The 24,076-nt window shown below is 36.4% G+C and overlaps 2 protein-coding genes across 8 annotated transcripts in view; one reads left to right on the top strand and one right to left on the bottom strand.

The window, feature by feature from the left end:
- Positions 1–8: 8 nt before the first annotated feature.
- On the bottom strand, positions 9–18,486 carry map3k14a (mitogen-activated protein kinase kinase kinase 14a). 2 transcript variants are annotated; one of them, XM_079628210.1, is made up of 16 exons: positions 18,304–18,486; positions 11,401–11,650; positions 11,264–11,303; positions 10,964–11,159; positions 9,166–9,501; positions 7,520–7,654; positions 7,281–7,410; positions 7,009–7,137; positions 4,227–4,325; positions 3,994–4,151; positions 3,699–3,849; positions 3,270–3,614; positions 2,707–2,816; positions 2,346–2,481; positions 734–834; positions 9–638 (listed from the first exon to the last, which is right to left on the bottom strand). In XM_079628210.1, the coding sequence occupies exons 2-16, from the start codon at positions 11,639–11,641 to the stop codon at positions 420–422; spliced, it is 2,526 nt and encodes an 841-aa protein (XP_079484336.1). In that variant the 5' UTR covers positions 11,642–11,650; positions 18,304–18,486; the 3' UTR covers positions 9–419. The 2 variants fall into 2 exon arrangements, with proteins under 2 accessions (XP_079484336.1, XP_079484337.1); XM_079628211.1 differs by lacking the exon at positions 18,304–18,486 and adding an exon at positions 13,821–13,908.
- A 1,996-nt stretch (positions 18,487–20,482) lies between these two features.
- Positions 20,483–24,076, top strand: part of gpatch8 (G patch domain containing 8) — a 37,004-nt gene continuing 33,410 nt past the window's right edge. For 2 of the 6 annotated variants that reach the window (XM_079628028.1, XM_079628026.1), the window contains exon 1: positions 20,527–20,597. Coding sequence is in view for 1 of the 6 variants with exons in the window: in XM_079628022.1 (XP_079484148.1) it covers positions 20,553–20,597 (45 nt within the window). In the remaining 5 variants the exon portion in view is untranslated. Of the gene's footprint in view, positions 20,598–24,076 lie in introns of all 6 variants that reach the window. The other 4 variants (XM_079628025.1, XM_079628022.1, XM_079628023.1 and 1 more) reach the window with 4 other exon arrangements.

Below are 24,076 nucleotides of genomic sequence, written 5' to 3'. Positions count from 1 at the left end.
CAGCGAAATTTTTTAAAGAATTAGGATTTATTGAATCTTTAAAATGCATATAAACCACTCATAGCGAGGAGATCAGTGATTATTTTGAATTTTGATGTGCGTCTTAATGTCCCACAGCTCAACCTTATTGACATTGTAAACTACTTCGTAAGTGCTTAAGGTTTAAGGCATAAACTTGATTGACTAAAGGCTTTTAAATGTTGCTGATATGACTCCATGAAGGCTCATGATGTTCTTCACAGCACATCACAAAAAATACCTGCATAGTCCGTTAAAACTACTTCAAAATAATAAGAATGTAAACCAATAATATGACAAAGGCTCAAATGTTTAACAGATGAGATTCATGAATACAAGTTCAGTTCAACTTCAATGTAAAGGTATTTTGACTGGAACGAAACGGATTGAGGATGGAGAGATCAGTCTCTCGTCTCCAGCACCCCCTCCCTGATCCTCCAGCTCCACGGTAGTTTGCAGTCGGAGGCGAGGGTGCCGCAAGGCTTGTGTCCATACTGACGATAGTGGCAGGAGTCAGGGGCAGGGACACAACGCAGAAACAGGCCGTTCTCTAGGACCTCTTTGTCATGGGGCACCATGCAACCATCCTCTGTTTGCATACTGAACACGTTCTCTGAGATCTGCCCAAGAGAAAAGATGTTAGTCTCTAGCAAACACAAAGAGTAATGCAGAAAAAAATATGTTTTACATAAACACACACACACACACTGTTTACCTGATCGCTGATTCCTCTTGCGATGTGGCCTACTTTCACCCTGGGCGTCTCCCGAATATGAAAGCATTTGCCATCAAAGTCCCTGATATAAACATCCACGCCTGAAGAAACAAAGAACAGATGTGAGCATGGCACAAATATCCACGATTAATGTCATCTAAAAATATTGCACCGACGGCATGTGTGAATGTTCTCGTAGCTTCACTGAGTTATGTGCCAATATGTGACAAAATCACTGGTTTATACAAAAAAAGCATTTGATTAAAAATGGAGCATGTGCATTAGACCTAGACCTGATATTGTTGATAACAATGAAACTGCTGTTGATTTCATATATTTTTTTCTTTATTAAAAGATTAGTTCACCCAAAAAAACAAAAAAATTCATTAATTATTTCATTAATTGGTCATTAATTATTCACCCTCATGTCCTTCCAAACCCATAATACTTTCTTTCATCTTCTGAACACAAATGAAGATATTTTAAATGAAATCTGAGAGATTTCTGTCCCTCCATTGACACTTACGCAACTACCACTTTCAAAAAGTTCATAAAGAGATTGTTAAACTAATCCATATGAATTGAGCGGTTTAGTCCAAATTTTCTGAAGAGACTCGATCGATTTATATGATGAACAGATTTCAGCTTTTATTCACATAGAAACATGGATCAGTTAACATTATATAAGCTCAAACGAACCTGCTTGACACATGATAATGAACCTCATTGGTTCCCGCACGTCAAGCGAATGTGCTTGAGCTTCCGTTTACCACAACTGATGTGTGAGTTGATGAATGTTTATATGTGAATAAAAAGCTAAATGAAATCTGTTGATCATATAAAGCGATCGAGTCTCTAGAAAATTTGGACAAAACCGTCAATGGAGGGACAGAAAGCTTTCAGATTTCCACAAAAAGATCTTCATTTGTGTCCCGAAGATGAACGAAGGTCTTACGGGATGGGGTCATGAGGATGAGTAATTAATGACAGAATATAAATTTTTAGGTGAACTAATTTTTTAAACATAAATGAAAAACCTTGAGAAATACTTAAAAGCTAAACTACCGTTCAGAAATAAGTTTTTGACCAGTAACTTTTTTTTTCTGCAAGGATGCATTAAATTGATCAAGAGTGACAGTAAATTAATTTATAATGTTACAAAATATTAAATTATGTTCTTTAGAACTTTCTATATTAAATGAATCCTGAAAGAAAAATTGACCACGGTCTGCACAAAAATATTAAGCAGCACAACGGTTTTCAACATTGATAATAATAATAAGAAATGTTTCTTGAGCATCAAATCATATTAGAATGATTTCTAAAGGTGCATGTGACACTGAAGACTGGAGTAATGATGCTCAAAATTCAGCTTTGAATTACAGGAATGAATTACATTTTTAAAAATATATTAAAAAAGTTATTTTGTAATAATATTTCACAATATTACTGTTTTTACTGGTAGTGTACATGCCATTGTTTTAAGTTAATTTGTTATTATTTAACTTTAAATAAAGTGTATTTGATAGCATAATATTTCGCTGCAGTGATATTGAGTGTTATGTAATGATGCTTTGCATTTCTCTGAAGTAATGAGGATTTGTTCACACACCCTCAAAGCAGCGGGGCGGAGGTTGATGCGTGGGGGCGAGCCAGTCCCTGCTGAAGCTCTGGACATCTTGGCTGTTGTAGGTAAACACGCCTGAGCTGTCGTCATCGCCAGCGCCCTCTGACCAACGTCCTGAATCCTGGAGAAAAAATAAGCGGGAAACCCTTTGAATTTCAAATAAGTGTTAATTGGTCAAAGTGAGATGCTCCACTAGCAACCAACAGCTGAGAGTTGACAGGAAGCTTGGTCTTAACTGTCGCTCTTAATAACATTTGATCGTATTTACTAGACATGCATCAGGTTAGAAGGAATTACAGGCTGCCTCATATCCAGCATTCTGAACTTGATGCCTTGGTTTGTTTACCTTTTTGTCCCCGTATTCTCTAGTGGAGGGGCAGTCGCTACTGAGACAAGAGAGCAGCTGCTCCTGTATCTCAGCAGAATGAGGGTGGGAGAGACTACTCAGGTAAAAATCTGCAGAGAGAGAGAGAGAGAGAGAACAAACTGAATGTTACAATTAGGCTATAATCTGCAATGCTCTGGTTCCGAATGAATATTAACAAGCAGCTTGTTTCCATCCACATATTTCTGATGCTAATTTTGGGATGTGGCATAGAAAAAAAAACCACTGGAGACACCAAGATGCAAAATATCCAAAATAAACCTAAAATAATGTTCCTTTGAGGTGGATCAATTTTTATTTGTTACGAAGACATGTGGATGAACGGATTTACAGAATAAAATACTAGATGCGCGTCAAAAATAAATCTCATCTGAAATGTTATGGTTACTTTGAAACCGCAAGTAATGTATTACACACTACCGTTCGAACATTTGGGGTTGGTACGATTTTTTAAAAGTTCCTTTATGCTCACCAAGTCTGCATTCATTTGAATATCACATGATCGGATGTGATGGGCTGCTCACCTATCTCCAGTCTCAGCATCTCTTGGTCTGGCTTGGTTTTATTGATGATTGGCGGCTCAGGTGAAGTGGCCTGAATGTGACGCAGTGACTTCGGAGGAGAGTGGTCATCGTTTCTTGTCTCCTCTGCGTTTTTCCTCTGCTTTACCCTGTGTGGTTTGTCATTACGTTCCCCATCATCACCCTCTTTCTTCTGCTCTGAGCTCATCCACTGCAGCTTAGAGTTATGAGAGGATGTGGCGAGGTGGGACGGGGTGGGTGTGGCTGAATGGGCGGGGTCTGATTTCTCTGGCTTCCCCAGTGGCTTCTTATAGGTTCCTCCTTTTACAGGGCTGCGAAGTCCCCCGACTGCAAATAAATTGAAGACATTTTTAATTGTATAATATTTAATATTCAGACATTTGTATGTGTTGCATTCTTCTTTATTGGTACCTTCTTTAAGTGCTTTAGCAGTTTTAACAGCGAGTTCTTTGGCAGAAGCTCGTTTGATTGGATCTTTCTGCAGTCCTGCTTTTATAATATTAGCCGTATTGGAACTGCAGTCATGTGGGATTTCCCTCAGTGGTGGAGGCTCTGTTGCTATCTGTCATCGTGCAGACAAATAATATTTCTTAAGAGTTTAGTGAATGTAAATCATATAGGAATCATAAAACACTGATTCAAATTAAATGTGACTTTAAAAGTGTGAGGGCCTTATTTGGCCTCATGATTTCCAACCGTAGCCTACCTTGAGGAAGAGTGGGCGGGAATAGTAGCGTGTCCACGGATGACAGCCATTGAGCATGTGCAGAAGCATACAGCAGCTGCTCCAGATGTCTGCTTTTGAAGAGAGGGGCTCATTGAGCACCACCTCAGGTGCCATATGGGTCTCTGTGCCTTTCAGCCCTAAACACATACCTAATTAGCTGCTCAACTCATGCATGTGTCTATATTCACTTGAAATATGTTTGAGGTACTTACCCTGACCCTCACTAAGCCCTTGTTTGCCTAATCTCTCTGAATGCCCAAAGTCACACAGGAATGCATCTTTCCCATCTTCTGACAGCAAAACATTATCCGCTGAAAATAAAACACAAGCATGAGAACACACACACAAAGAAAAACGACAGTAAATGATTTATCTGAATAATAACTTGGAAAAGCCCTGAGAAATGCATAAAAGCTAAACTACCATTCAGAAAGGCTTGGACCAGTAAGTTGTGTTGCTTTTGTTGTTGTTTTTTCAAAATAAATCAATTGTATTCAGTAAGGACGCATTAATGTTATTTCAAATAAACTCTGTCAATAATGCGGTTTTTACTGTATCAAATAAATTCAGCCTTGGTGAGCATAAGAGACATTCAAAAACATGAACTAAATCTTACCGACCACAAACTTTTGAACAGTAGTGTATTTGAGTGAAACAAGCTATTCAAATATATTTCCCACCTCCCCCGAAACACCACCAGCACCCACTTTTGAGTCTTTTTGATTGAGAAATGGAGGTTGAAGTTTAAGATCATCCTCAAGAGAATCATGATGAATCATCACAATGATAGTGCTTCAGCTTAAAATTGATCATACTTTGCTATTATTTCCGTAACCTTTAGTACATTGACATTAAACTTCACAGACACGGCTTAGATTAAGCCAGGATTAGGCATTAGTTCAATAAGGACATTTAAGTGGCTTTTTTAAACGTGCCTTACAAAAAAAACACATTACTGGTGTGTATTTTGAGGCAAAACAATGGCACTGACATATTTTAAGATATCTACGTGCAAGTTGCTTTCAGTTTAAACATCGCAAACATGCATTTTAGTCTGGGACTAAGCTTAAACCTTATCTGTGAAACCGGGCACTAATTAACTATTGGTAAGATTTCCGAATGGGAGCAGTACCTATAAACCTACCAGTATCTACCAACGCAAAAGTAAGCTATTTTCTGTGAATGTGCCAGACTAACAAAGTGCAGAAAATGATACAACTATTTCTAATACAAACTTATGTATTTATAATTACTTTTATGACTATACATTAAAATAATGTGGTAAGAAATACCAGTTTGCAATATCAAGCAGCAAGCTGTTTTCCAATGGGCATATCTGTTCCCATAAGTCCCTGCTCTAAAAGGGGTGATTGGCTGGTTCCAGTAAAAGTTAAAATTGGAGAGCGACAGACTTTCGGTTTCTAAATTGCAAACCACAACTTGTCAACTGAAGAAAATAAAACACAAGATAAAAAACTCTGATAATCAATGAAATGCAGAATATTTTGAAACAGCAGATGGCGCTGTAGAAGTCAGAGTAGAAAGGTTGGTTTTACTGTTTGCTTGAATTTAACCGTCCTTTATTTTTATTATGAGCAGCTTTATCACATGATTAAAGACATAAAGCTGCTCATTTAATCTCTGGTGTCCATCTGCATTAAATATGGTCACTTCTTCGTTCAGTGTCTCGTTTCTTCAGAGCCCCCCCCCCCAATCTGAACCACATGAGTCATGCTGTGGGAAATTCCCAGCCCCAGGTTGCTCACAATGTCCTCTGATCTCTCTCTTTCTCTCTCTCACACCACAAGTGCTGTTTGCCTCACCCCCATTCTATGGAAAAACAACTAAACCCAGCCACAAAACACAATATTAGAATAAGCTTCTTCAACTGCATATCTGTAATTCTTCAGATTGCTTAAGGCTTTATGACAATTTCTTTGAAAAGATGTTTCTCACAGCATTTTCTGTTGTAACCTTGAATCGAACCAACCCAGAAGGCCATTTTGTTGCTCATATATTGCTCTTTTATAGCTAAGGAGGCCCGAAGTCCATCAGTTATGGTTCATTTAAATGTTCTGTTATTTTATTTTGTATTATGTTATTTACTTTTTATATACTATTAAAGTATTTATTAATTAGCATTATTTTTATATTTTCAGTTTTCACTTCAATTTTAAATTTTGTGTTATGTGCTTTTGTCCTTTTTATTAGTTGTATTAGGTTTTTATTAGGTTTAATCTTTTTTTTTTAATTTTTGTACTTATTATTTTATTTCATTTAGCTGCCGGTTTTAATCTAATATATATATATATATTTTATTTTTATATTTATTTTGATAACAGAAAACTATTTTTAATAGTTTTAATTAACAATAACAACACTGGTTCACGTGTGTATCAACTTAGTCTGACTATGAAGTGTATCTCCTAAAATTTACATTGAGGTAACTTGAAGAACTGACATACAATTTTGGAAACTTTTTATTGTTCAGTTATGAGAAACTAGTTCATATTGAGATGTCTGACATTTGGTATCTTGGACAATCTGAACACATGTGGAGACCAGGGTCATTTGGTCATTTTACTTAGGAAAAGATCTTTGAAATAGGAGACACATGCAAAAGTCTCAATTTATTCAGCATTTAATCTCAATTGCTGTGTAGAAGAACAAAATTGCGATATTAAGGACATCTCCCTTGTGATATTTCATTTCTGTATGCAGTTTCCAAAGAACTGTGAATCCACTGAGGGAAGTGAGATCAAAAAAGGGATGTCCTTTTTCCACATAAATAATGTGAAGACATGTTAATTTTAAATGTTAATATGTCATCTTTCCACATAAATGAAATAGAGACAGTCTGGCTTCGTGAAGAGAGGACAGAACAAATGCTCAAGCGTTAAACTTGTTTATAAGACTCCACCTAGCTTCCACTCTAATCAACCAATCTAATCCTTCAAGGCCTTTTTAGCTATCCAGCCTTCATTCTGCACGTACCTTTGATGTCCAGGTGAAGGATTTGTTTCCTTTGCAGGTGGTTTAGCGCCCCCAGTACTTGCTGAAGGTAGTGCAGGGACAGATCCTCTGGCAGACGGCCTCGTTCCTCCACCAGCTGTCCTAGAGAACCTGTGCAAACAGAGCAGATCAAACTTTCCATCTCCTCACTAGAGACGTCCTGTGTGCAGAACACCAGAGATGCCAAATAATGAACTAAGAAATGTATGAGGAAATAAAGAGGTTGTGTGTGTTGCGTGTCTACGAGTACTTACTGGATTTGAGGTCCATGAAGAGGATGATGGACAGACCTTCACGAACCACCCCAAAAAGTTCCACCACCTGAGGAGACTGCAGGGCACTCCACGAGCCCACCTCCTCACTGCTGAAACTCACCAACGGCACCTGAAAACACAGGATCAAGGGATCAATGAATGGAAAACAAAATGCATCTGAACATCAGCAGTGCAATCGGCCAGAGGAATAAGCTGGACACAAAGGAGGTCAGAAATACCTTTTTGGCAGCACACATGAACCCAGTGCCTTTGTCTTTAATGCTGTAGACCTCTCCAAAGGAACCCTGCTTGACAAATCGACAGCGTTCGTACTCCCGTCCCTCTCTGTACTCATAATTCACTGGTTGTAGCCCCTAAAAAATTACACAATGACATTATCAATGCTGATTGGCCAATACAGTGTTCTTCCAGCCATGCTACAATATATATGGTTATTATATTTGTCGTCATCTAACATTCACTTAAAGTTAATCTTTAAAAAAATACACTCATTTAATTTAATAAAACAGTTAAATGTGAGCATTAGTAAATCTCAAACTGAATATCTGCTTTTCATAATGTATTTTATAATGTTGTGATTGCTAAATCAACTTTTATTTTTTATTAAGACAAAACAGTGTAGAATTATAGAAAGGTCTCTCATGCTCATGTTAAGGCTGCATTTATTTGATCACAAATACAGTAGAAAATGTAATAATATTGTGATTGTGAAATATTATTACAATTTAAACTGTTTTCTATTTGAATATATTTTAAAGTGTAATTTATTCCTGTGATGTCAAAGCTGAATTTTCAGTATCATTACTCCAGTCTTCAGTGTCACATGATTCTTTAGAAATCATTATAATATGATGATTTGATGCTCAAGAAACATTTATTATTAGTATCAATGTTGAAAACAGTTCTGCTTAATATTTTTGTGGAAACTTTGATGCATTTTTTTCAGGATTCTTTGATTACCCAAAAATTAAAAACATAATTTATTTGAAATATAAATCTTTTGTGACATTATAAATGTTTTACAGTCAGTTTTGATCAATTTAATGCATCCTTGCTAAAAAAAAAAAAAAAAATACTGACCTCAAACTTTCGAATGGTAGTGTATAGCTAAATGATGTGCATTTGTGCATAAAAAATAAAAAGTGAATTTCTTAAATAAAACTCTTCACTTCAGACGGTTTATCCATCTTTTATAATGTACCTTTATGTACCTGTTGTAATGCCTAAATTTACTTCATAAACTACAATTATTTATTTTGGTGTATTTTTGTATATAGTACTTAAAATACAGTACTTTAAAGTCCTGTATATGTATGATTTTTTTTTTTACGACCATGCTTCAATATCGACAAATCCCTGACGGATGCATCTTTATTATATAATTAAACGGTTCAATAGAATTACTGAAAATGTCTAGAATTTCTAAATGTCATATTAAACCACATGACTAGCACAGTAAGTGTGTGAAGACGTTTTTTTACTGTTTGCTTATTTCTCTTTGTAAAGGAAACTCCCTAAGCAGAACTAGGCTGGTGAGGTAAACATGAAACACTGCTGAACGCAAGAAAAACAGGAAATCGACGACCGCAAGTCAACTTCTGGCTGTGTACATGCAGGCAAGTGTGCATGTGTTTCTCACTCTCTCTCTGTCTTCCTCTCCATATTAGTATGCTTATGTTGTCTTTATCTGTATTGTGGGGTTGTGTGAGCTTGTATGACTTTTAGGCTGTGTACTCGTACGTAAATTTGTATCTTAGCGTGCAAGAGAACTCATCTATGCATCACGCACTTTCGGTCTGAGTTCATCCATGTGTCAATTTCAACATGCCTTTCGCCATCAGTTTTAATTGGCATTTAAAATCACCTCTTTGAACAGGATCCCTTCGTTCTTGTCGCTTTCCTCTCTTTTGTCCTCATCTCTCTCCCTCTCCTCTCTCAGCACATCTTTGAAAAACCTATATGCAAAGCAGGGATCTTCGGTTGTAACGTAGTCCCTCAGGGCCGTAACAGCGAGGAATTCAATCCTGCTTCCCAGTGGAGACTTCAGCTCCTCAGTCTCTAGAGCATAGCTTTGACAGGAGGTGTCCCACTCATAAGAGCACGACGGACCCTCTGTTTCCTGCACGGACACCCTCTCCGTGCTGAGGCCACTGCTGCTGTATGTACTGCTACTGTTGCTGATGCACACTGGGTCTCTGACCTGAACCAAGAGAACACAGCAAAGGTGACTGGACTGGATTAGTGAGAAAAACACTTGAAAGCAATGTATAAAATCAATGCAGATTAATGGGGGGAAATCTGTTTGGGTCTGTAAAAGTGTCACTTAGTTTAAGTGCTTTAAGCCTCTAGGGAGAGCTAAAGACATGACTCAGTATTTAGCTAATCACTGGATTTCCTCTGGGAGATAACCAACTAACAGCTGAGGCAACAGCCAAGTCTTAAATTAAATCAAAAGACTTTATATAAATTCAGTTCCAAAACATAGTGAGCTTCCTGCCTAGGTAATATTTGTAGACATCATAACCATTTTTTATTCACTAGAGAAAAGTCAATAGAAAATCATTTAGTCAATATTAGGTTATTAGCTTTGTAGTGCTTATTAGTTTCAAGCTGTTGTTTTAGCAACTGCTAATAATCTGCTAATGTCAGATTCTACTAGCTTAAACTACTTAGTGCATTAACAGGCCATTTACACCAAGAATGAAAACTAAATATAACAATAATGGTAACTATATTAGTGTCCACACCAACAAGCAATAACATTTTGATTATTATAAGTGTGCACTGCAGTTATGTCGTCTGCTGCTTTAAATGCACAAGCTTTTTCTGATTGGCCGTCACTGTTTTTATTGTTCAGCTTCTGGGGTCAAAAAATTAGTTCTCAACAAAGGAATTCCAATGATATTGTTCATTATTGTTCCTGTTATAGTTGTTGTATGGACTTCTCTATTCATTGTACCAAAAAAAACTTAAGTTCAGTTGTTGCATTCATTTTTAAAATGACATTGGCTGTATAAGTCATTTCAACTTAAATTATATTAAACTTTAATATATAACTAAATCTTGTATTACTTATTAAAACAATGAAAATTGCTTAACTTATTTTGATGAGTTAAAGTAAGGTTAAAACATATGTTGTTGTGACTTACTGACCATATCTTTTTTACAGTGTTCTCAAAGAATTAAAACGATTATTAAAACATCATGGCTATAGTTATCATAGTCCGCTTGTTTTGTCTGACTTCACACTGTACTACTACCAAAAAAATCATGATGTTCATCTTTTTCTATATAGTGACATCTCAGTTGGCCAGAGAGCGAATCATCTTTTCTGAACCGTTAAAATATTGGTGTTCAGTACACCGCATGTTCAGAGTTTTAAATGCTTTGTGCTTTAAATGAATTCTGCTCATTCACTGCTGTTTCAGATGGTATTCTCACTTGAAACACAGTGGAGGCGGAAACAGTATTCGATATGTCACAACTTAAGAAGCAAATAGTTGTAGTCCTTGACGTGCCATTGAAAGAGGATTTGGATGCTTTCTTTGAGGGTAGCTGCCTATCTAGACACCAAACATCATGGCACCACACTAGGCTTTGGAACAAAGCTGCATATATCACATATATGATAATTACACAAATTACAAATAATTCAGTCTAACCTGAATGAGAGATGATGACAGGCACTCGCCGCTGTCCTGCTCCGGCACTCCAGTGACTCCCACGAACTCGCTCGATCGACTGTCCTTCTCACCCTGCCTTCGCCGCTGTCTCTTACGACGTTTCTTTTTGGACCGACTGCGAGAAACGGAGCCAACAGGCGATATGGAGGAGGTAACACGTGGCCCATTTTTGTGGCTGAAATTATGAAAATATATGTAGGTTGTAGTGATATATTAATTCCTGGTATCAAAAGAATACATAATGAAACATGTGTTTGTGGGACAGTCACAGGTTTTTACCTGCCATTGGGGCAGAACTCCTGCGAATCCTGGGACTCACCTATGAAAAAAGAGAAACAATTAAGCACAAATATATTTGGAAATATTATCATATTATCATCAGAAATAATCATCTCATTCTTTAAATCTGTACTTACATTCTGCCTGTGCAATAATAGACTGTTTCTCTGTCCCGTGTTTCCACTCATGTTTGGCAGTTCCCTGACTCATGACCTTCAAGTAGAAGGTATTTTTCAACGGATCTATTTTGTCCAGCTCTCCTTCTTTGCTCTCTGTGTGAGCGACCGGGTTCGAGCCGAGGCAGTTTAGAGCTTTGCTCTCACTTTGATCCATGTGGGAGAACGGGACAGTGGAGTTCCAAATTCTCTGAGACAGCATCTTGAAATTCTACAAAACAAAGAAATAGATCAATAAATACATTCTTAAGTCTCATATTGCCCAGTAACATTAAATGCGTATCACTAAACATTGTGGATCTTAAATAGGGTCCCTCATTCTCTTTTTTTCTCACGCACACACATAGCAAGATTGTAACTGCTCCGTGGAAAAAGATCCCACACACCTGGCCCTCACTAACTGGTGCTGGTTACGCTAACTGGCAGGGGAGGGTATTTTCTTTCAGGTAAAACGATGTGATACAAATTCATTTAGTCTTCATCCTAACAGCGATTGGTCACAACGCCTGAACTTTGTACCTGTTGAAGGTGATAGAGGACACTGCTCTAAGTGTTTTCAGAGAACACAAAGACTCTATTCTTCACTTTAACACTTCCTGCTCCTCAAGCTTGATCTGTGGAATGGGAGGAGCTGCTGAGGGTGTAACATGAGCCTTCTGCTTATCAAAATGAAGGCGTGCTCTGTGCTGCTCACACCACTGTCTGACGAGATGATGTTGTACAACCCACATTAAAAGAAGCAAACCAGTTATAATCAGACTGTAACTGAGGACTCATTTTGGTATTGAAAAAGTCCTTATTTAGAACATTATATCTTTATAGAGCTTTATCTCTGATGAGTTACAAAAGTAAGTTGGCATGTTATCATAATAAACCTAATGTCAGCAACTATTTCTCACTACTTGAATGCGGGTATATGTGGGAGGTGTCAAGACAATCTTTGTCCTTGTTTGATTGGTCGATGATACATTTTCAAATGCAGACGGTGTGGTTACTTTTTTTTCCTACTTCCCTATTGTTTGGAAATAAAGTAAAGATTTTGTTAGTGGTACATAAGAGTAATATCAGCCATGCCTTGCCTTAATTAGTTCACCCAAAAGTGAAAATTCTGTCAATTGATAGAATTTGATTGAAAACCTTTAAAATTTGGAAGAAAATAGACTTTGATCATGTTTGGAGGTTCTTATGTTACAACACTGCAGAGAAAACCCCAGAAAAAGTTATTGATTTATTTTGTTACTATACATGATTGGCATTTGGCATGATGACTGTAAGAAAGTAAGTATATTTAACAGGACACAAAATCAAGTTTGGGCTTGTTCAGTTGTGTCAACTGCATCTGGGCCAAACTTGATATCACAAAGCAATCAAAAGATAAGGCATTAGATCGGCCATATTTAGTGACTACGGATCGAGTCATAGAATGTCGTTATCGGCTGGAGCATCCCTACTCAAAACACCTAAGCAACTGGACATCAACAAAGCTAAAACTACTCAGAAGTTAGAATACCTTAGCAAGCGCATAGTAACACCCTGGCAACCACCCTCAGCACTCTAGCATTGTGGCAGCCAGTTTTGCAAGCAGCAACCACATTTGCATAAGACAATCTAGTTTTTGTTACCGTGCAATTATTTAGCTAAGTAATGTAACATTTATAAAATTAGCCTAGTCCAATATGCAAATACATTTCTTTTCTTCATACTGAAACAATTATCCTAAAAGCTTTACACTAAAATCTGAACAAGTTGGCCTTTTTCTTCTGTTCAGCTGGAAAGATCTTCACAGCCTGAACAAACTCTGCAATGTCTCACGCAGTTGCAGCATGTTGCATCAGTACGCCTTTATATGACCCCAGTTAATCTGTCCCACACTCTCCCTCTCCCTCTCCCTTTCCCTTTCCCACTCTCTCTGCAGCTTTTATACCTCTAAACTAAGAGAAAGCAGGCCTCCGTCTAAAACCAACGTCATCTGTGTACAGTGTGTAGATGTTGCCAACGGCTTATTGGCTGCTAGGAGCTGAATCCTCCATTTTGATAGCTAATGGGGAAGCTGTTACATCACTGAAATGACTTCAGAGAGCACTCACAGCACTGTGGGAACATAAAAATCATCCCATAGCGTTTCAAACTTAAGCAATGGAAAATATGCTGCAACAAACAAAGTCATGCAGTCGAGTAACCTGTTGTTCCTCAAATGTTCCTCACACCACGACCAGTTACACACACACACACACACACACAGCATGATCACATGAAATCCCAGCAGAGACTGACAGCCCTTTTCATTACAATATAGTCATTTGCATTCAATGGTGATTAGCAAATAGTATAATTTTTATCTTGCACACAAGAAAAAGCAAAAGAGAGAGAAGAAAACATACCGCTTTTTAAATACAGCTTCAAATCCAGAGAGCAATGCATGAGAAATCGTTTACTAACACTCTATAGAGGCCGGTCCCTCCCATTCTCTCTCTCACCCAACCCCTCTCTCTCTCGCTCTCACCCAACCTCTTTCTCTCTCTCTGATTTACAGGAAATCATCCCCATTTCCCCTAGATGCACTCCCCTCCTCCTCCTGAGACAGCAGTCAGGCTCTCAGTAACTTCACCTGCCTGAAATTATCTTGTTCTTTAACTAAGATTGTATTTATGTCTCCTTATATCTATAATTTTTGACATTTATCACCTTAAAGGGACAGTTCACCCTAAAATTTTAATTATGTCATTATTTACTCATCCCCATGTCGTTCCAAACCTGTCCGACTTTCTTTCTTCTGCGGAACATCAAAAAATATATATTTTAAGGAAACCGAAATTCTTCAAAATATATTTTTTTGTGTTCTCCAGAAGAAAGAAAGTCATAGCCTACAGGTTTGGAACAATGTGAGGATGAGTAGTAAATGATGACAGAATTTTCATTTTTACCCAATTCTTTCTTGTGAGAGAAGGTAGACATCACTCAAAACAAATAGCTTTTGGTGTTTAAAATGTCCAAATTTGTATGTAGAGGTGTTGAAGAGCTCATCGTGATGCACAAATTTGAACTTACAAAGGCCAGATCCTGCTCATTAACTATACCTCCTCACAATAGACCCTTTTCATAGACCATAATGACACATTTCAACAGTGTAATCTATCAAAGTTTAAATATTATTATTTAAATAAATATATAATGTACATTCATAATAACACTATACCTTGCGTTTATTTACATTGGCATTAAATTACAGAAAACTAGTTAACATTGCTGCGTGAGTCTGAGGGAGTGACGGCAAATTTGTGATCTTTCCCTCTTCTAACCAATGTCAGAATCTCTCAATATTTGTTTTCCTCTTTAGTAAAGTCATAGAAACGCTATTATCGTTTTTTTTTCTATTGCAACTGCAGCCATAGGATTGCAAAAAAAAAATTATTGTAGTTTTGGTTTACCACTATAGAAGTTTACCCAATTATGACGACTTCAGCTTCAGAGAACCCCGGAAATGTGAAAACAAGTCTCTATTCGCTGATATCAAGTCAATCATTTGTCGATGGATTTCCATATCTGACCTAAGTAGAACGTCCAGAATTCTGCCCAACAGTGTAATAGCCAACTCAACATTAAAAGCTGTGTGTTCATTGTTCAAATACTAAAGCCTAAAATAAATATATTTAATATAAATAAATATATAAACATTTTATGCATATGCTTTGGTATGCGTACAATGCGTAACTTTCGCCATCAGCATAGTACACATATATTGTACGCACGCAGACATATTTTGAATTCTCTATGCTTACCTTGAACATGTGGCTTGAATTCTTTTGTACCAATTAGTTTGTCCACAAGGTGGAAAAACATTGCCACAGCCCATTGTTTCGCAATATAACAAAAAAAAAATGAGGAGACAAAACAACCACAAACTACAAACTACAATATCATGCTGACAACCGCTTGTGTAAGGGGGTTAAGAGATAACACAACTTTGAGTTTAAACAAGTACAGAGACATTTTAATCGGTCATAACAGCGCAGACAGTGGACAATGATAAAACTTTCTAGCGAGTATATTGACCGCCTGTGTTCGCGCACACTATTAAATGGAGTATACTATGTGTCAAAACTAAACTTTAGGCTTTATAAGAAGTTATCCAATTATTAATGTTGCTAATGATAGAGAAAAAGAAACATTAGGACAACAATTATCACAAAAATTAGATGAAAAAAAAGTTCCTGAATGACTCCTGTGACTAACATTTTGTTTGTTTTTATAACCGGTTTGATCAAATGTTAGGCTATTTAAATTACAAATAATCTTGTCAGACGAAAAGTATGTCAATACACTACTGCATATTGAAACAAGCTCATTCCATTACATATCACCATTTTCTGTTTTAAGGAAATGGAGCTGAAACATTTTTATGGCAAAAAAACACATTTAGAAGATACATTACTGATTAAAATTCAGTACGGTTTTTGGTAACACTTGATTTTGATGATCCCCTTTAAACATTCTGTTGACTATAAGTAGCCTAACTTAGCAACTACATGTCAACTAGCAGTCATTAGAGTATAAGTAGACTGTCTGCTTAATATCTGCTAACTCTTCATTTTGATGGTCATCCAACAGACATTCTACTGAATCTTGAAATTACAGGTCAGTCAACTCATTCCACTAACCCTAACCTAACAGTCCATTAATATTGTAATGAGAGTTAGTTGACGTGTAGTTGCAAATTAATGAGAGTTAGTTGAAATGTCATTGCAATGGTATGGTACCTACAAATAGTATAGCCTAATGTCTAAAGTGGACTATCGGAATGTATAGTGTAACTATTTAAATATATATTTTAAATAACTGAATAAATACTGTTCTTCTAATCTTTCTATTCATCAAAGAATTTGGGGAAAAGTTTATTTCGACATAACAACTGTTTTTTAACATTAATAATAATAAGAATGTTGATTAAGCTTTGCCACCACAGGAATAAACTACATTTAAAAATATATTAAAATAGAAAACAATTATTTTAAATTGTAAAAATATTTTATAATAGTACTGTTTTTACTGTATTTTTGATCAAGTAAATGCAGCCTTGGTGTGAGCATTGGATACTTTTGTTCAAAAACATCTGACCAACAACCCCAACTTTTTTCTAATAACAGTCACACATCTATCTATTATTCAAAGCCACAGAAAGTGAGAAAACATAGCCTAACTAGCAAAGAAAATTTCACACTGAAAACATTTGTCACAGTCAATTATTTTTAGGCTACTACAGAACTGGGAGTTAAGCCACACCTTGAATTTGTCATTTGTAATTAACAGTTCAGGGAAATGGTGCGGTTTGGCTTGTAACAGACAAAAACTCGTTACTGGACGTTAACTTTTCATCAATGCGTCAAAACTCACAGCCTGTAATCAACAGGATAAAATGTTGTTGTTTTTTGCAGAAGTGAGAGTTCAGAATGACAGGCAGATGAGGAAGAATACACAAAATGACAGACAGTAGATTCAACGGGCCATGGCATACGGAAGTGTGAATGTTCAACAGGAACAGTGTGGTATTGAGGCCAGGGACGGGGACGAGAAGGAAAACACACATGCTAAGAGCTATAATGACAGCCTTTAACCGCTGAAGTCTGTGACAAAACAAATCGGTTTAACCAACGGGAATGTCCACTTCACAATGACTGTGTTTGAAAGACCAGTCATTAATTGTAGTGTATTTGCTAACTGTAAACCAATTACCTTTAAGTCCTTCTAGTTTAATCCCTTTAACTAATTAACTAAAAAAATAATAACTAATAACTATCACCATACTTCCTCAATCACAGTAGATTGAGACATTAAATCTAGTTTTCTGAAATACTATGCTTAAATATGCAAATGAGGAGGTATCTGATTGTACACAAATGTGCATACATTTCCACAACAAAAATCTGAACATAAAGCCATGTCAGAATTCTCGTTTCATTTTGTTTATTAGACATCTCAAAATAGAGATGTTTACAGAGATCTCTTTTTATCACTCCATGAATGTCAACAGCCAGAAAGAGTTTTTAGAAGTACAATTTTTGCCTGTAGTGTCTTGCCTTTAACACACACACACACATTATTTTTTAGAGATTAGGCGTGACTCATCCACGCCCCCACACATGAACAGGATGCTTTTGGCCTGAGTAAGTCCTGCTCAAAAGACTAAACTAAGGGACTGGAGACCTGCAAGGCTTGGATCTGTTGATCATCCCACTGCAAACAGACCCCCTGAATAACTGTCAGGGGCCCCTTTGCCACCAAGAGACACAGAATGCATAAAGAGCTGTTGCTATGAGACAATATTTCCATAGCATTACATAAATATGTATTACATTACATAAATAATAGACATCTGCACTCTTGTACTATATGAAGGGAATATGAACTGTATGCATTATTACTGTATCATTACACGCGCACGCACGCACGCTCGCTCGCACACTCAATGTAACTGTTAAAGATGAGCAATTTAATATGATCTAACTTATAATGAATGTTACACATAATATGGAGAAAAACAAAACTACCCTTAGGCTATACCGTCTTACATTTTACATCCAACAGATTTGTGCTCGTTTTAAAAAGTGAATGACTATTTGTTTCTCAATTATCTTTTAGACATTTATTAACTATATTTTGAAAGCCGCCTTGATGTTTTGCATAAAACGGTTTAAACCGATGAAAGAAAGAAGAGCTTTAACTTCCTCCTTCGCGCCGCCATTTCGCACAAATCAGGGAGAAAATACTCTGAAAATAAATTTTGTGAATTCAGCTGGTATAGGAATTAAAGACAGGCGTTCCTGACGGACACTATAAGGGTAATTCAGTAAAGTTAAGGGGACTTACCTTAGTTGTACTTAATCAAGTAGGAGAATGGTCTTGTGTCGAACGGTGTCGAGCTCTTCTGGTAGCCTGAGACAGGAAGACTGAGGCTGCGTGTCAAAGCCTAGTGAGCTGCCTACCTAGACAGCATGTTCGGGCATCACAATCGCGTTCAAGCGGCTGTCTAGATAGGCAGCTCACTGGGTTGTGAGACACAGAATGTGACAGCACGACTGAAGATTCATATCGAAAGAAGTTCCCTAAAAGCAGCTTTGAGGTTTAGGTTAAATAGCCACATTGTTGTGTTTGTTTCTAAATTGTTTTGTGAATTTCCGCCACAGCAGTGCAATAAAAAATACATATTTACAGATCAATAGCTACGTGTGGAACATCATAGCATAGCTTTCAATTCAGTCACATCAAGCCACTATATAACCATAATAAGTTCAGCATCTCAATTCGAAACAATGTAGAAAACATTGTTCATTGTTTTTATTACTTTATTATTAGTAGGTAATAATAGTAGTAGGCTAGTAGCAGTAGGAGAATGTAGCCCAATGTGAAATAATGTAAATGTGACATATCTAACCATACTTGTTCGTTTTTGTTAGGTTTTCATTTGTGCATAAATCTTCAATTATTATCATTTTTTTACCAACATTCATATTTTGCCTATATTTTGGTCTGCAGCACCATCTACTGGCATATTGGCATAGGATACATAAATAGGCTACTTTCTTTGGGAAACGAAATATCCGGGTGTGGGGAAAAAAGTTGAGTTGAAGCAATATGATTTTGAAAATGGGCCACACTCAGCCACCATCCTGGGAATCCTGAGGAATGTTTACATGTCCAACTCCATGTAACAATTCCATCCAATGAAAATACAGATAATAAAAATGACCAATTTTCTTGGAAAGCTATGCAGAATTTGATCTATAATCAAATGATGTAAACCCGTATTATTTTATACATTTATTTCGTTTTTCATGTTTTTGATTAAACTAAAACCACAGAAAAACTTTGTTTGACTTTTGGAATTTTTGGAAGAATCTTTAAAAAATTTGATTAGCTATGACATTTGTTACAAACTCACAAACCTTGCCAGAAGTGCTGAGTTATTTATTTTTTAACAATAAGATATTGTCTTGTCTGAACAATTAAATCTCATACATTTTATATATGGGAGGCCTTATGATGTATAGTAACTTGAGTCATTGCTTTCTGAGGTATAGAGCCAGCTACTTATTCTACATTTTTAGATAGTTTCTGCTATAAGTTCCCTTATTTGCTTTTGAAAATACCTTTATTTATTGGAGAAATTTTGTATAGATCATATTACAATACTGCACAAGTTTCCTATCTGTTTTCTTTTTAAATTTGCATAATGATGTTATAGCTGAGGATTGAGATTCAAGAGTTTTTCATTTGATTCAAATGCTTTTTAACTTTTTGGCAAGCTTTTATTATCTTATTTTTATAAGCTTATTCTAAATGTATAGATAGTTTCTGCTACAATTTCACCCCTTATTTGCTTTTGAAAATATCTTTATTTATTGAAGAAATGTATATATCATATTACGATACTACACAAGTTTCCTATATTTTTTCTTTTCATTTTGCATAATGCTGTTATAGCTAAGCTGAGGATTGAGATGCAAGAGTTTTTCAGTTGATTCAAATGCTTTTTAACTTTTTGGCAAGCTTGTGAGCCAATGTGAACTTATTGTGATCCCCCCCCCCCCCCCCCCCCCCAATAAGTTAACTAACAAAAGACAGCCGATAAAAAGAATCACATGAATGATAAATGCTACATGTTTAGAATTAGAAATAATAAAATAAAAACATACTGACTATTGTCATTGAAGTTTAATTACTATTAGTTAATTTATCAACATTTATCAACAGTAATAGTACTACTATTACTGTAAAATAGTAGGCCTACTAGACAAATGCAAGACACATTTTAAAGCGTAGTAGGCTATGTGTAAAATTTGTAAAAGTGTCCAAGGCCCTTCTCTGCGACCAATGCACAGCTGTCGTACATTGCACCATTCATGCTATGAACAACAAACACCAGCGATGGTTCAAAACAATCTCTTCTAAAGCCAATGCGTTCAGAGTACGACGCGCTTAGATGATTGGACAACCAGCAGATCAATCAACAATGGCGCACTGCCATTGGTCTATCGCTCATCCGCCTACTTCACTGGGCGTTTCAATCAACAGAGGAACAAGTCGCAACGCAGGAGACGAGGCGAACAGGAGAGAAAATGGCCGACAGATTCTCTAGATTCAACGAAGAACGTGATTTCCAGGTAAAAAAAAAGCTACAGGAACTGCACGTATCCAAACCTTGCTTGGTCACTGTGTATTTTGGAGAATCGTGCTCTGTACAGTTTGGTGTTATTTGTTTAAGCCGCTGAGCTCGTGCTGCAACTGTGACACTAGAACAGCGATATCGTCCCAGTTTAGCATTGAGCTCGAGACCAGTGAGGTGTCCGTGTCGCTTTCCAGTTTAACGTAGTGCTACCTCATACATTTTTAAGAATTTCCAAAAAAATATCCAAATGGTCATTGACGTTTGAGACGTGTCGTTATTTGACCCCTTGTGGTTGACAGTGGTATGTTGTTAATTTGAGACGCTGGTAGGATGACCGCAGGCTGGACCCGGCCTGGCACTGAGAGATAAACGCCTCAGTCAGGAGAATATGAGCAAATATCTCATTGACTAACGGCCACCTGACTCTAATATGCATGAGTTGAATGTAAAATGTTCGCTTTTACTTGTGAAACTTCACAATTAAAGGCTGAGTTTTGTAGTTAAAGCTCTTTTTAATCCCCATTGTGCAGTTTATCTTTGCTAGGACGTTAGCCGAGATATCATGTCCTGTGTCTGCTCGTGGTTGTGACTATATGCGAATAATACAAGCATTGTTTGGTTTGTTTTTGTCTCGTAGCACAATGGCATGTTTGTACTGCATTTTGCATAACTTACCTGATTTGCAAGTTATGCCAGCTATAAAAAAAAAAAATACAATTACGACGTCTGGAGTAACGTTACTGACGCTGGGACACAATGTGATAAAAGAGATGCATTGTATAGGCCTATAGCATTATGCTGATTCCAGATCTGGCATCTTTACTGCTTGGTCATTTGGAGTGTTGTTGACATGTCGATTTCGTGATTAATATGTGCGTGTCTGTTTATCGAGTGATATTTATAACATGTTCTGTGCATTTCTTGAGAAATCCTGCTGTAGATGTTCTTGGGCAATGCATAAGGAATGTTGTTTTTGTTTTGACAAATGTCATGTTGCTTGTCATGAGGGTTTCTTAAATATAACGCTTAATGGTCCTTCTGGGAAGGTTTTCTGCTTTATCTAGAGCTTTAGCAAGTGTTGCCCTCACTGATGTGCACAGGCAGATGGGCCATGTTATCAAAGAAGAGTTCAGCACCCAATCTGAAAGAAGGGTTTCTAAAACCACGCAGTTGGGCTGCTCATGATGTATTGACTGGAACAAACAGGCTTTTATTAGAGTGCCCACGAACATTGTGAACCCCTTAGTTTAGAGCCAGCAGCCAAACTGAGAGCTTTGCCTTGGCAATTTTTCAATTGTCAGAATGAACACGTTCACGCATATGTCCCTACAGTGGACCGCAATATATATATATATATATATATATATATATATATATATATATATATATATATATATATATATATATATATATATATATTTTGGCATATGCATGAGTTTTGATGGCGTAGTTGCACATCAACCACTACAGTGATCTCTAGGTGCTTATCCTATACACTGCCAGCCAAGTGGCAAGTTGTATATTATGGAATTAATTTTTCTCCAAACAAAGATGTCTGGCTGCCAATAGATCAATGTAGATTTCAGTCTGAGATTTTCTCAGAGAGGACATTCAAATTGTATGTAGTAGTGTTGTCACGATACAGGAATTTCCAACTTCGATACAATACCTTGAAAAATATTTAGATTTTCTATACCATGGGGAGAACTGCCATACCACCATATAGATCATTGTTAAAATAAAAATGTGGGTAATTTTGTTGTAATAGTTGGCACCGCACAGGGAGGCTTTATTTAAATCCTTGAACTAGATTTACCAAAAAAACTAAACAGCTAAACCGTCAGTAATAGAATAAGAACAAATTGCAAACGATAGCACAAACAATAAGTATAAGTACAATAGAATAAACAAACAAATTAAATAGCCTAAACATGTCTTTAAGTTTTCAGGTGTGTCTAAAAGTATAGCTATTCAGGTAAGAAATACTACTGACTGAAATAAAAGTAACCAAATGTAAATAGGCTAACACTATAGCCTAGTTTTCATTGTAAAAAATTAAATGCATATTAATTAGGGCTCTCTAAAGATTAATCATGATTAATCGCATCCAAAATAAAAGTTTGTGTTTACATAATATATGTGTGTACTGTGTAGAATTATTATGTATAAATACACACACATTCATATATATATTTAAGGAATAATTGCATTTATATACTGTATAATATATACATTTATATAATTTATATTATATATAAATTAGGGATGTCAACGATTAATCGACGATCGATTAATTGTCGATGATACATTTAATCGATACAACTTCTCGATCATCGATTAAGCAGGTTCATGCGCGCTGCTCAACCGCGAAACAAAGCGAGCGTGTTTTGTTTGGGACCATTTTACACCTTCATTATGACTATAAGTTTGTGTGTTCATTCGCAGCCTTTTGTTTTGTGCAAATGTAAGTTGTAATATTGTGTTTATTTTGTGTATGCCTATCTATATCTGATTTATCTTATATTGGATTAGTAGTGCGCGTGATCAGCTTCAGCGCGCGCGGCTCAAACGGCACTGCACGAATAATAATGACTATTGGCAGGACTGTCATATTACATAACATTATAAAGAGAACAATATTGTAATAAAATATTGTGCATTATTTGAGTTTAGTCCACAACATGATCATTCTGAATGAATGGCACGTAGCCTAACTTAGTTCAAGTTCACTTGTGCATTCACGTCATTTTGTGCAGAAATAATTTGTAATATTATGTTTATTTTGAATATATCTGATGAATCTCATATAGGATGCGTTTCTTTGAGTTAAATAACGCGCTAGCGAACTAAGTGCTCCAGTTTAACGGTAGCGTAGCCTTCATTCAGCGCGCGCAGCTCAAACAGAAATGCACGACTAATAATAATAACGATGAATAATTTGGGACTGACATATTACATAACATGAGAACACTATTGTATTAAATGGTTGTGAATGCATTGGGTTTAGTTGCCGTCTTCAGTGCGGTGTTCAGGGAGAGCACGTCCACAGTCACACATTCTGCACGCATCTGAGGCGGCGCTGGTGACGCGTTGTATAGTAGTCATTATATTTGATTATTAAATAATCAATGACATCGAAACATTCATCCATCGATCATGGGAATTTGTGAAAATTGACATCCCTAAACAACTGTTACAATAAAACATCAATTGAGCAATATAACATGCATTTTTATTCAGTATATAAGCAATATTTTGCTTTTTATGTTAAAGACACTATTGATAACGAGAGAAATTTACATTCTCAGGAAAATAGTCAGTTAATCGTTAATTGATCGATAAGGTCAATCAACTAATGATTAATGAATTAATCGATAATTTGTATTATATAAATATAACCAATTTTTCTTATATATACATGATTGTGTGTGTTTTTATATATATAAATAATTATACACAGTACACACACATATA

Source organism: Phoxinus phoxinus, assembly GCF_949152265.1.
Source record: "Phoxinus phoxinus genome assembly, chromosome: 1".
Taxonomy (NCBI): Eukaryota; Metazoa; Chordata; class Actinopteri; order Cypriniformes; family Leuciscidae; genus Phoxinus; species Phoxinus phoxinus.
Note: the sequence above shows the minus strand (reverse complement) of the source record. Positions and strands in the feature narration are given on the sequence as shown.